The 12658-nt window shown below is 29.0% G+C and overlaps 2 protein-coding genes across 3 annotated transcripts; both read left to right on the top strand.

Annotated features, from left to right (window-relative positions):
* The first annotated feature begins 225 nt into the window (after window positions 1-225).
* On the top strand, window positions 226-1789 carry LOC134834307 (uncharacterized). The gene is made up of 2 exons (XM_063848929.1): window positions 226-352; window positions 408-1789. Exon 2 carries the CDS (start codon window positions 420-422, stop codon window positions 1680-1682), a length of 1263 nt encoding a protein of 420 aa, XP_063704999.1. The 5' UTR covers window positions 226-352; window positions 408-419; the 3' UTR covers window positions 1683-1789.
* Window positions 1790-3116: 1327 nt separating this feature from the next.
* Window positions 3117-12658, top strand: LOC134833200 (thymosin beta). 2 transcript variants are annotated; one of them, XM_063847439.1, is made up of 5 exons: window positions 3117-3286; window positions 11507-11650; window positions 12013-12126; window positions 12316-12429; window positions 12516-12658. In XM_063847439.1, exons 2-5 carry the CDS (start codon window positions 11521-11523, stop codon window positions 12653-12655), a joined length of 498 nt encoding a protein of 165 aa, XP_063703509.1. In that variant the 5' UTR covers window positions 3117-3286; window positions 11507-11520; the 3' UTR covers window positions 12656-12658. The 2 variants fall into 2 exon arrangements, with proteins under 2 accessions (XP_063703509.1, XP_063703510.1); XM_063847440.1 differs by lacking the exon at window positions 12316-12429.

Genomic DNA, 12658 nt, shown 5'->3' with positions numbered 1-12658 from the left:
TTAATTTAATTTTTTATTTTTATTTAATTTATTTATATTTTCTTTAATTTTTTATTTCTTTTATTTGACATGGAAACAACTAAAAATTTATTTTAACCTAATTTTCTTCTCAAATAAGTTTATTATTTTTTTTATTTAAAAAAAAAATTAAATTAAAAAAAATTTGATCAAAAATCGGTTTATAGTGTTAAATTTTGGTTAAAAGGTAAAATCTGACGTTGATAAAAATTTGTTTACAAAACACTAACCTGCAACAGAAAGGAGCGTGCTTGACAATTTTTATACAATTTCGTGTGATTTTTTGCTAAAAATTTAAAATTTTATCGATTGAAACCAAAAAACAAAAGCTGAGGTAATAAAAAAGTGAAAAAAATTCAAAATTTAGCCAATAAAAATTCTTTTTACAGCTAAAAATCGTCATGGAACTCCCAAGTTTGATGGATTTGAACGACGATTGTCTCGAAATGGTTCTAAAAAATTTCGATCTGGAGGATCTCCTTGAGATTCGTGATGTTTGTCCTCGTCTCGATGCCGTAATTAATCGTTTTCGTCGCAAATTTACGAATTTCAACACTGTGGAACACAGATTCATCACAAAAGACAACATCGCGAAGGTTCTTGAATTTTTGGGTCCCACAATGAAGTCCCTCGAATGCAAACCCGTATACCAAATGAACAGAGTAGCTTTGCTTGCATTCGTTGGCATGTTTTGTACTACCTTAGAGAAGTTGGTTCTCAATGGCTTTGGAGGTTATTTAAACCCACTTTCGTCATTTGAAATATTTCAACTAATGACTCCTCGTTTGAAGTCCTTTACTATAGATTGTACGATTTTAAGTTCCGATTTTGAAGCTGAAATTTTCGATAATGCTCCTAATCTTGAGGAATTCGTTTTAAAATGTGGCGAGCAAAATGACATCAAGAAACTTTTCACAAAGCAAATGAATTTGAAATCACTCAGTTTCATAGAGTTTGATTCGCTGAAGCCGAAAGTATTAAAGGAAGCCCTCAAGTTCAACTTAATTTTGGAAAAGTTGATTCTTGCACCGAATAACTGCTGCTCCCTTCACAACACTTTGATCAAGTATATTTCGAAAAACTTGACAAATCTCACCGAATTAGCTTTTGTTGCTCACGAAAACTTGAATTACGTGCCTTTTGCTGATCTTCCAAAGTTGAAAAAGTTGACAGTTGAGATCGATAGTTGCTCAGATTTTGACTCGGTCTTGAAGAAACTTTCAGAAAAGAACATCATCGAAGAATTGCACATCATCCCAAACGATTTTGACATAATAGTTTGCGGAATGGATTTTGAATTATTTGGAAAATTGACCAACTTGAAGAAGTTTTCTTTGCAAAATTACGAAAAAATCTCCAAATCCGATCTCAAGGAATTAGAAAAACTCTCAAAATTGGAGTCTTTGTCAGTACGTGGTGCGGAAAATCTTGCATTTGATGGTCTTTTGAAACTTGTTGCGAACAATCCGATGCTGAAATCCTTAGATGCAAGTCGTACTTACGTCGAAATCAGTTTTTTAAAGCCGCTTCTTGATGTTTTGAAGAAATCTTCGGATCGTCCCAAATTAGAATTCAGTGGTTTTTACAAAGAAGATGAAGAAGATTTGAATGAAATCCTGAAAGGAAATTCAAAATTTATTAGTTTGATACTTGAGGAAATTTAGAGGTAATGTCGAAAAGATTACTTCAAAAAAATCGAAAATTTACAAAAAAAAAAATTGTGTTTCTACCTTTTTTTTAATAAAATGATTTTTTCAAATCATAATTCATCATAAAGATTAAACAAAAATATTTTTTTTTTTATTTTAATTTTTAGGTTACAATTTTTAAACGTCTTTCAAATTGGAATCGCATTCAAACAATCCAACGAGATTCGAAATCGAAACAAAATGAGACAACTATAAATTTTTATTAATGTTTCCTTCTCTGTTCTTCTTCTTTGCAATACGGACAAAGAAACTTGACGAAAACACACACAACAAAAATGCAATTGAACCAACACATAACCAGCTTTTCCATTGAATATCTCACTTCCATTAACATCCAGAACCGGCACACACATTTTAATAAAAAATGACAGTGAAAAAGTTTTCGGTTTGAAGGAAGCGAATGACAAAAGCGTATTTTGGGACTGAGCAATATTTTGTTTAAAGAAACTTTTCAGGTATTTTTTTTTCTTATTCAACTTCCATCATGAGCCCGAAGATTTGCTCAAAGTTTTTTAGTTTATTAAGCTGAATTATCTTTAAATCGAATTTTGTAGTATTTTTGAAAAAAAGTGATCCAACATTTGAGAGTCATGAAAAAGTGAGCCATCAACTATTTAGAATACATAAAAGTAACAAATATGAAAATTATACAAAATGAGGAATAACTTGGTTAAGAGTAGCTGTGTCATTGAAACGAACGAAGAGGAAAAACTTCACATTACAAGCCAGAGTAATAAACTAAGACAATTTCATCAGCGAAAATTTTGCCCTCGAGAATCTTGACGAATTTACGAATAACACGAATATTGGTTTCCATCTAGGTTTTTTCTGCAATATTTTTTTCCATCAGAAATGTAAATGGCCTGCTTAAAAACACATTCACTATTAACAGAAATAGGGACATTTACACACGATCAACTAGACAACAACATAAATATCACATTGACAACCCATTTGGATTACTTTGCAATCTCCTGACAGAGTACAATGATTTGACAGAAGAAGTCGTAAACTTTCCTATTGAAAAATTTAAGAAATTGGTCAAATTAAGATGCATCGTAGAAAATGATCATTTTCGTGTATTGTCGCCCTATTTGTGTTTGAATTGATTTTTTTTTTTTTTTTGATAATTTTTATCGACGAATTATTTTGTGATTAGATTTGTGATTATTTCTCTTAGCATTACGGTAAATTAAAAAAATCTTGAAAATTCTTAAAATTTCATCGTAACACAGACAGACATCATCCCGCGCAAAATCCTTTTTTTTTTTGTAAAACGCATTTTAAAAAAAATTCATCATCATGGAAGAATGTACTACTCGCAGCACAAACAACAGAAAGTAACTTGGTACGCGAATGGAAAATAATTCAGTTTGTGTTTGACTGTCAACTTGAAAGCGTCTTGAGCAAAAAAACGTTCCTTACGTTCATTAGTAAACCGTTATAAAAAAAAATTAAAGGAGATTATCCAAAAATAAATTGTGATAAATACAAAAAAATAATTCGTGTCGTAATTCCCAATTAATAAAATCATCAAAAACAACCACTTTTAACAACAGGTGAGTCACAAATTGCTCTTTGTGAACAATTTCTTTGCAAAAAACGATGCAAATGGGCTGGGCAAGCCGGTTCTTTTTTATATGCATTTCTGCTTATTTTATCTCTCTCTCTCGCGGATGAATGTTTTTTTTTCAATTGAACATCTCCATCAATTTTTATTTTTTTGCATCAAAATATTTATAGACACAAATAGTTGAAAAATATTCTCGAATATAATTTTTTCTTGAAATGTAATTTTTTTTTGCAAAGGCGTTGGTTGGTTGTTATTACTATATTTTTCGCTTAATTCATGCCAACAACGGTGATCCAAATAAAAAGTTGTTATTGAAAATATTTTCTCAAACTAAATAATAAATAACGCTGAATGCAATTAAATGTTTCACACTTGCACACACAAAGAATTCTCGGGGACAACATTAGTCAGGTGTGAATGTTTCTTATTGGATTTTCGCCTCAGGGAAGGTTTTTTGACCTTTTTCTTGGAAAAAAAAATTCTTGACTCATCCATCAGGTAGTGCGGAAAACGGAAGTCCTATCACGCTGCTATCGCCGCAAAAACACTTTTTCACAGAAAAATGACAAGAATGTGTCGAGATGACTCACAATTGCTTCAGTTATTCACGTTCGCCATTGAATTCAGCGCGAGACACAATGCATGAGACAAGTTTCAATGTGAACTGCGCTGAACGATCAACACCAAATATAGGCGAAAGAGAAAATTTTTTCGATCAAACTGATTGTGTAGCACACTTTTTTTGCCTTTCTTTGCGTAAATTAAACATCCTTTTCGGTCGTACGGCGTCGAATTTCCTGCTACTTTATTAAACTCGTGCCTTTTGTAACCCTTCTTTGAAATTAACTCCGCTGCTCGACAATAAAAAGGAAAGTCCGCCGTTTGTCGTGTTTACCTTAAAATTTCAAGTCTCCTCGCAGCTGTCACAATTTTTTTTGTTCAACTTTTTATTTATGAATAAATTTTGAAAGACGCACGTAAAAAAATTTTACAATAGATCCTAATTTGTAATGTGATATCATGAAATGTAGCACTGATGGTTGAATTTCTGTTTGAAATTTCTTTTCAATTTGCTGTAATTACTTTTTGGAAGCAAATTAATGATGATGCTGGGTGGATTATTTGTCTTCTCTTGATGACTTTTAAAGCGATTTTGGTTTGTTTTCGAAGAAATTTCGATTTAATGACAAATTTTTACTCAAATTTTTTAATATTTGGCTTTAAAATTGATTTTTTTGTGTTTAAAAATTAAAATTTTTAATAATTTTTGTTAAAAATATAAAAAAAAATAATTTTTTGTTTAATGATTTAATTGATTTAATTTTCAAAAATTTTAAAAATTATAAAAATTAAATTAAAAAAAAATGAAATTAAAATTTAATTAAAAATTTAAAAAAAAAATTTTTTTAAATTAAAAATTTAATTAATTTTCAAAAGAAATTATTTTTTAAAATTTATTAAAAAATTCCTAAAAAAAATTTCAAAAAATTAAAAATTAATGAATAAATTAAAATTAATAAATTAAATAAAAAAATTATAAATAAAAAAAATTAATTTTCGTTAAAAATTTACAAAAAAAAAATATGTCCAAAAATTAATAATTAAAAATTAATTAATTAAATCAATTAAATAAATGAAATAATTACAAAAATTAATTAATTTTCATTAAAAATCTTCAAATAAAATAATTTTAAGTCTCAGTTTATGGATTTTTCAAAATTCTTTTTGTTCAAAAATTGATATTATTTTATCCGAAGCTTTTTAATAAATAATTTTGTTAAAAATACCTTAAAATTAAGAATTTTGAGTTAAAATTTCTTTAGAGTTAAAATTTTTACAGAAAATTGATGTTTTTTCTTCAAATTTCTCAGTTTCAGAGCCTCGCAGGGACCTAAAAGAAAAAAAAAATTAAAAACATCACTAAAATCTATCAAATTAATTCCGTGAAATTACTTCAAGACACGGAAATCGCATTAAGAGCTTCCAAAATGATCAATAACAAACTGCGAATTCAAGAAAAGTCAACAAACGAACAAAAAATGATCAAATATCTTAAATTGCTTTAAAAAAAAAACATTTTTTTTTTCTTATGAATGACGATCACATTCCAGAAAGAACAGAATTTGACTTCCAAAAATGCATTTCTCTGCTTCCATAAATCTTTTCACAAGTGGAAGTTAATTAAAATTCATAAATAAATTGTGATTGTTTATACGAAAAGCGACGACGAAACGAGAAAAAAAAGAATAAAAATCGTCGACAATCGTATAAAATAAACAGACGTCGTCTTGTGAATGATAAGTGAGCTGATTATCAAAACTGTGAAAAGGAAATAATGCGTTTCTTACAAGAATAAATTGTCATGACTAACATTTTAATCATGCATTTGCTTGAAAAATTCCAGTTTTCGAGTTCACTGGAAGCAAAATTGCGTCTTTATCGAAAATTATTCACCTTTGTTCAACGAAATTATCAGTTGACAGTCAATTCGCACCTCAATTCGTTCCGCTCCGTTGCTGACCCGATAAGAAAGTCTTTTTTCATGACGCGCTGACACTCCTCGATCGTTGCGCAACTTGTGCCGCACGTTGTTTTGCATCATGGAACCTTTTGTCTTGCCATCGAATCAATAAATATCACAGACATGATCGCGCACGGGAGACTTCCTATTGAAAAATTCATCGTTCAAACATTTTTTCGTCGTGAATCAAGTGACCGTGATTGTTTTTCCGTATTGGATTTCACGAAATCGGCTGAAAAACGAGCGCTGCGGTTGCAGGTGCCGCATCGAATAACGGGCTCGTTCTCATTTCGGGCCATAATTGTGCCTACTTGTGCATCATTAGTGGTGTCGCGGTTCATTGAACATACAGAAAGTAAGAAATTATAACTGAAATTTCACCCACTTGATTTTTTTTTCTTTTTTTCTCTCATTTCTTCATTTATTGCTTCGTAGACAAGACATGCTTTTGCATGTTCCTCAAGAAAGACGCCCACGAGACTTCGATTCCTGCCGATTTTGACACGCAGCGAGAGAATTTGTCTAAAAAACAGACAAAAAGTGCGACAGGAAGGAAGCAAACTTTCACTACTGTTCAAAAAAATGTCAATTCAAGCGGATTTCGGGTCATTTTCGGTACAATTGAACGTTCGGAGGAAGTGCAGTGACCCGTTTCTCATCGATCGACGCAAATTTGATGCCTAACTTATCTAATCATCGCACGCCAATGAGATAAATTACCTTTGTTCGCGTTGTTTTGACTGTCAATTGATTAAAAAAGTGCAACAACGACACTCGGGTAGGCGGATTCATGACTCAGGCGATACAAAATAACTCAACAAATGCCTAAATCGTGCAGATTCGGAGAACATTGTATCACATTATAGCCAATTAATGGTGTCTGCTGGCATATCTTTGTAACATTGATGGTCGCAACTATTTTCAATCCATCTAAATCTGCTTTGTTTTGACGTTTTTACGAGAAAAATGATAAAAACCGTGGGTTAGATTCGGTTTTTCGGCTCGATTCCAGCGAAATTTCTCGCAAACGTTCGATACGACGTGAATTTGGTCATAAAAGTTGCTCGCTCGCTATCTGGAAAAGGAGATTAAAACTCGATAAATAAAAAAAAATATTATTACAGCCATTACTCACGTCGCAATTGATAAGTCTCTCGCGCAGTTGTGGATGACCGTATATGGAAACGTATTTTTTTTCAACGTTCGCGAATAATATTCAATAGATTTATTGCACAAGTCTTAATTTTGGAAGTTGTTAGTTGTCAAAAAAAAGTTTTCATGTCTGTTTCATTGCGACTTACCGTTTTTTTTCACTTGATATTCACACAATGTGTAAATTTTTGCGATTTTATGAGAAATTATCACATTTTTAACACATTTTTGGTTCAATTAAGGGATTTAAAGCAAAATTTTTTTAACGAAATTGGTTAATTTTCTCACAAAATCGCACAAAAAATCGTAAGAAACGTTAAAATTATTCACATCACACAACAACACTCCCTTTATGTAACATGGATTCATTGCTTTTTGGGCCCGGATCACATTATTAATCTTTATAAATAAATATTTTTAATTCATAATGCAAGACAAAACAGCCGTGAACTTTTGTGAACGACGACCAATAAACATATGGTTGCAAGAAACTTCATGTACGGAGTAATGACATTTAAAAAAAAATGAGAAAAAAATCATAAACAACCGTTTTGACGATAGCCATTTATTTATTTTTTATTTCAAAAGAAATTTGTGTAATGGCAAAGCGATAAAAATTGAAAGTTTGTGGGCCATCAACGTTTTTTTTTCATAATAATATAATTGACTTGTCAAAGCAAATTTTTAGAAATGTTTTCGAATTATTGCCTTTTATGAGCACAAAAAAGCAACAAAACAGAAGCGAACAGGTGAATAATTTTGCCGTGGTGACAATTTAATTCGATATCATTTTAGATTTATTGCTACTTTGCATCACGTTTTCCATAAATGTCGCTCTGGAATAAATAAATATTGATCTAGTTTTGCCTTATTTAATGATATTTGCGGTCAATTGTTTTTTTTTTGTATGGCAGAGTTTTGTTTACCTTTGTTGGCAATTTTTGAGTGATGAGATATTAAAAAATTTATTTTTTTTAGTTTTTCTTGGAAATTTTTTAAAATTTATTTTAAATAAAATAAATATATATTCAAACATATATTTTTTTGTTAAAGTATGAGTTGATTTGTTTTAATTAAAAAATTATTTTTTATTTATTTTTTAAAATAAAAAAAAATTATTAATAATAATTAATTGAAAAAATTTTTATTTATAATTATAATTAATTATAAATTTTTTAAAATAAGTTTATAAATGAATTCAAATTAAATAATTTTTTGATTTAAAAAAAAAATTAAAATTTTTAATAAAATTTGCTGTAAAAATATATTTAAAAAAAATAAATTTATAATTATATTATAATGAAAAAATTAATAATTAAAATTTTTTTTTTTTTTTGTTAATGAGTTTTTAGTTAATAAAATTTTTTAATTAATTTAATTTTTTAAATTTAAAATTTTAATGAATAAATTTTAAAAATTAATGTAAATAATATTAAATATTTTTTTAAAACTAAAATCTCATCAAAACTTAAAAACTCAAATAATTAAAATTTAAAATAAGTCAGTTTTAATTTTTAGAAATTAATAAAAAAAATAATTAATTAATTTTTTTTTTCGAAAGAAAAAATATTTTAAAAAGGTATATTAAAAATTAAAACAAATAAAAATTTTTATAATTAAATTTTAGGTATCGTATTTTAATAATTTATTAAAATTAATTACTAATTTAAATAATTAATATAATTTTTTTTTTAATTAATTTTCTAATTTATCAATAATTTTTAAATATTTTTTTATTTTTTAATATTTTAATTTTTTAGTTTATTTTTAAAAAAATGTTCATTAATTCTAAAGTTTGCTCTTATAAGAAAAACAAAAAAAAATCATTTATGATTTTTTTAAAAAATTATTTAACAACTCACCCATAAAAAGCGATCCATTTATCATTCTTTTCCTCCCAAATATTTACAAAAAATTAAAAACTCGTCTTTTAGAGGTGAGAAAAGAAGACTTCGATGACGGTCGATGACCCATAATTGCAAAAAACGTGAATCTTTAACAAAAAAAATATTTAAAATTTTTAATATTTGCACAACAACAAAAAGAAAGACCCAAAAACTCTTACCTTATGTCACAAAAAGTTCACAAAAATCGAAAAATTAATTTTTTTTTGTGCAAGTGCTGAAAGACATTCAAATAAAAAAAATCATTTTTTGTCACCTTATTTAGAAAAGTAGGCGGAATTCTCACGTTTTTTGTCGCTAAAATCATTATCAACCTAATCTAATTATGTTGCGTTGAAGGAAAGCATCTACTACAGGGTTACAAGGTTACTTTGTTCGTTTTTACTCTGAGTTTTGCAAAAATTGCTCAGAAAATCAATCAACTTGCGATTTTTTTTATGTAACGAGCGATTTCATCATCAGTTGGTCTTAACTTTCACGCATTGATGCCTTTTCTCCGACTCTGACAGATAATTGAAACGTGCGCCATTCGGTTAAAAAAAAGGTTAAACTAATTACGGACCTTAATTTATTTCATTCCGCATTAAATTTCGGTGATTCACTGATTTTTGATGATTACGTGCCTCGTTATGATTCGAAATTATGTGTTAATCGACGAGATTAGGACAATTTCGGGCTTTTTTGTGATTCACATGTTTTGAGTGAAGCAATTATCGCTGCTCAATTATTGCGGAGCTGCTTCTTTCTTGCATCAATGCGCTGTTTAATGCGATGAAATGATAAAAATTGCGAGTAAAACACGCGATTGACGCAGACTTATGGTAATTTTCTCAACCCTCACGTTAATTATGTTACGACTCCCATACGAAATGCGGTCCCTCGCTTTGTTTTCTTTCTTTCTTTCAGCCAAACAAACAAAAAACGAATGTGAATCATCAATCACTGTTCGTTCGCATGAATCATGGGCCTTTTAGAGATGAAACTCGACACAACTCACAAAACGTTGTCCAGACGTTGTTCCCTTTGCTTCCTCCTCGACAATGGCGAACATGTGTTCGATGCACAAAAATCGATTTTTGTCTCTCCTACACGCGGACCTTGGATAAAAGGGAAACGCAGACGGGCAAAATGCCGGTACGGCGCGACGTAAAGAGTGAAAGGATTCCGTGTACGACGATGGGGAAACGGGAAATTTTCTATGTGAGTCATGAGTTTTTCTTCCATGCAGTCGTCACGTAACGAGATGACGAAACTATAGCAACGTTCGAGCCACGAGTTTGTCTCTTCTCGTCTCTTTTGTTGTGGTTTTTGGGTGAAATTCGGTTGAAAAGTGCTCTGAAAGGCGAATTTTTGTTCAATTGATGAAAAATTTCTTAAATTTTGTTGGAAAAATTACCAAAAATGTCCTTTTTTGTGTCGTTTCTTGAAGTTTTTGGATGAATTAGTTCCGAAAAGTGATCTGAAAGAAGAATTTTAGAAGAAATTTAGTCAATTAATGAAAATTTCTTTTAAATTTCGTTAAAAAATTTACCAAAAATTGTATTTTTGAACGAAAAATCGCATTTGGAGTTGTGCGCATCAGCGTTCATTCACCCGTTATTACTTTTATTGTTGCTGCAATCGTCTATAGTATAATAATATTATATCATTTCTTACTTTTTTTGCATTTCGCTTGCAAATTTTTTTACTTTTTTGTATAGGAAACAAAATACTTCCCATATGATTTGTGGAATTTTTTCGTCTGACTGAGTAAATAAAAAAATATAAAAAAAATATATTAATAAAAATTTAAAAAAATAAAATAAAAGAAATAAAATATGTAATTAAATAAAAATAATAATTTGTAATAATTTAAAAATTTAAATTTAATTCAAAAAATAAATAAATATTAAATTTTTATTTATTTTAAATTATTATTTTTTTATTATTGATTAAATAATTTTTTAATTTAATTATTTTATTAAATTAAATATTTTTATTAAATAATTATTAATTTAAATTTTTTTTAAATATTAAAGAAAATTCAATTAATTAAAAAATATTTTAAAAAAATTATTTGAAAAAAATTACAAAATGTCAATATTTTTTTTATTTTTCGGTAAAATAAAATATGAAAATTATTTATAAAAAAAAAAAAATAAATAAAATTAATAATTAATTAATTTAGAAAAATTAAAATTAAATAAAATAATTAATTTTATCAAAAAAATATTTAAAAAATATTTAAAAGTCATAAAATAATAAAAATCCTAAAATAAAACTATTATGAAAATTTTTTAAAAATTAAAAAAAAATAATTAAAAAAAAATAAAAATTATTAAGAAAATGCTAAAAAAAAATTAAAATTCACAAATCCTGCATTGCGAAAAAAAAAATTCTAAAAATGGCAACCGACATTGATTTACACTTATCTCAATTTTGTACTTTTGTTGCAATAAATTTATTTACAATTAAACAAATGTTTTGTCACGACAAGTAGTTGACTGCAACGTAATCGCGCCGTAAATGGACATTTTGTGTGATACGAAGTTCGATTGCGACTTGCAGTTAGTTCGATTTTATTTCAGTTTTGCTTGCCTTGCTGACTTACGTGACGTGATTTAACGTGATTTTTTCTCTTTTTTTGCAGTTCAACTCGAAGAAATGGCGGCACCATCATTGAAAGATCTCCCCAAAGTCGATGACAACTTGAAGAGCCAGTTGGAGGGATTTTCCGCTTCCAGATTGAGTCACACCGAGACAAAGGAGAAGAATGTCTTGCCATCAGCTGCAGGTAAATTTCGTTCATTTTCGAGATTTTCCGAGGGAATTCATCGATTTTTACGATAAATTGAAGAAATTGAGATGGAAAAACAACGAATTTCGCTGTTGAAAGGCGTTGAAGGGTTCGATTTGGGTAAACTGAAGCCCACAACGACAACCGAGAAGATTGTGCTACCGAGCAAAGAAGGTCTTGTGAGAGAGTTTTGACGAGTGAAACGCTTTCTAACAAAGTTTCGTGTCATTTTCTACTCTAATGACTTGCGGTGTGTGTGTGAAAATGCATTTTTGCGCTCTAATAAAATAATATTGTCGCTTTTTAGGTGTAAAATAGCAAAAAAAAGACATTTTCTAACATTTTTTTCTCTTTGACAGATCTTGAAACTGAGAAAAATCAACAAAACTTGTTTGCCGGTATCGAATCCTTCGATTCGACAAAGTTGAAAAAGGCCGAGACTCAGGAGAAGAATCCGTTGCCCGATAAAGATGGTAAGTCAAGTGTTCTTTTTTGTCATTTGCATGTTACAAAGCACTTTTTTTTCGTAAAATTCACTTTAATTTTGTCTTTTATCACACATTTACACACAAAATTGCACGAAATTTGCATGCATGCGCTTTGACTACATCAAAAAAAAAATCACAAAAATTGTCGGAAATCAACACCATTCACGGTTTAAGTGGTTGCCGCTGAGAAACAGCATCAAAATTTACTGAATGGTGTTGAGCATTTCGATAAAACCTGCATGAAACACACGGAAACAGAAGAGAAAAATCACTTGCCGCCGCTCGAAGGTTTGTTCGTTTGATTTTTTTTCATCAACTAATTGTTCTAAAATTTGTTTTTGCATCAAAATTAATTAATTTTTTCGAATTTTTAGCCATAAATCAGGAAAAGGGACAACAACAACTCATCTCGGGCATCGAGAACTTTGATGCATCCAAGTTGAAGCATGCCGAGACTCAAGAGAAGAATCCTTTGCCAACCAAAGAAATTATCGAGCAGGAAAAGAGTGCTTAAAAA

Source organism: Culicoides brevitarsis, chromosome 3 (assembly GCF_036172545.1).
Source record: "Culicoides brevitarsis isolate CSIRO-B50_1 chromosome 3, AGI_CSIRO_Cbre_v1, whole genome shotgun sequence".
Classification (NCBI taxonomy): domain Eukaryota; kingdom Metazoa; phylum Arthropoda; class Insecta; order Diptera; family Ceratopogonidae; genus Culicoides; species Culicoides brevitarsis.
Note: the sequence above shows the minus strand (reverse complement) of the source record. Positions and strands in the feature narration are given on the sequence as shown.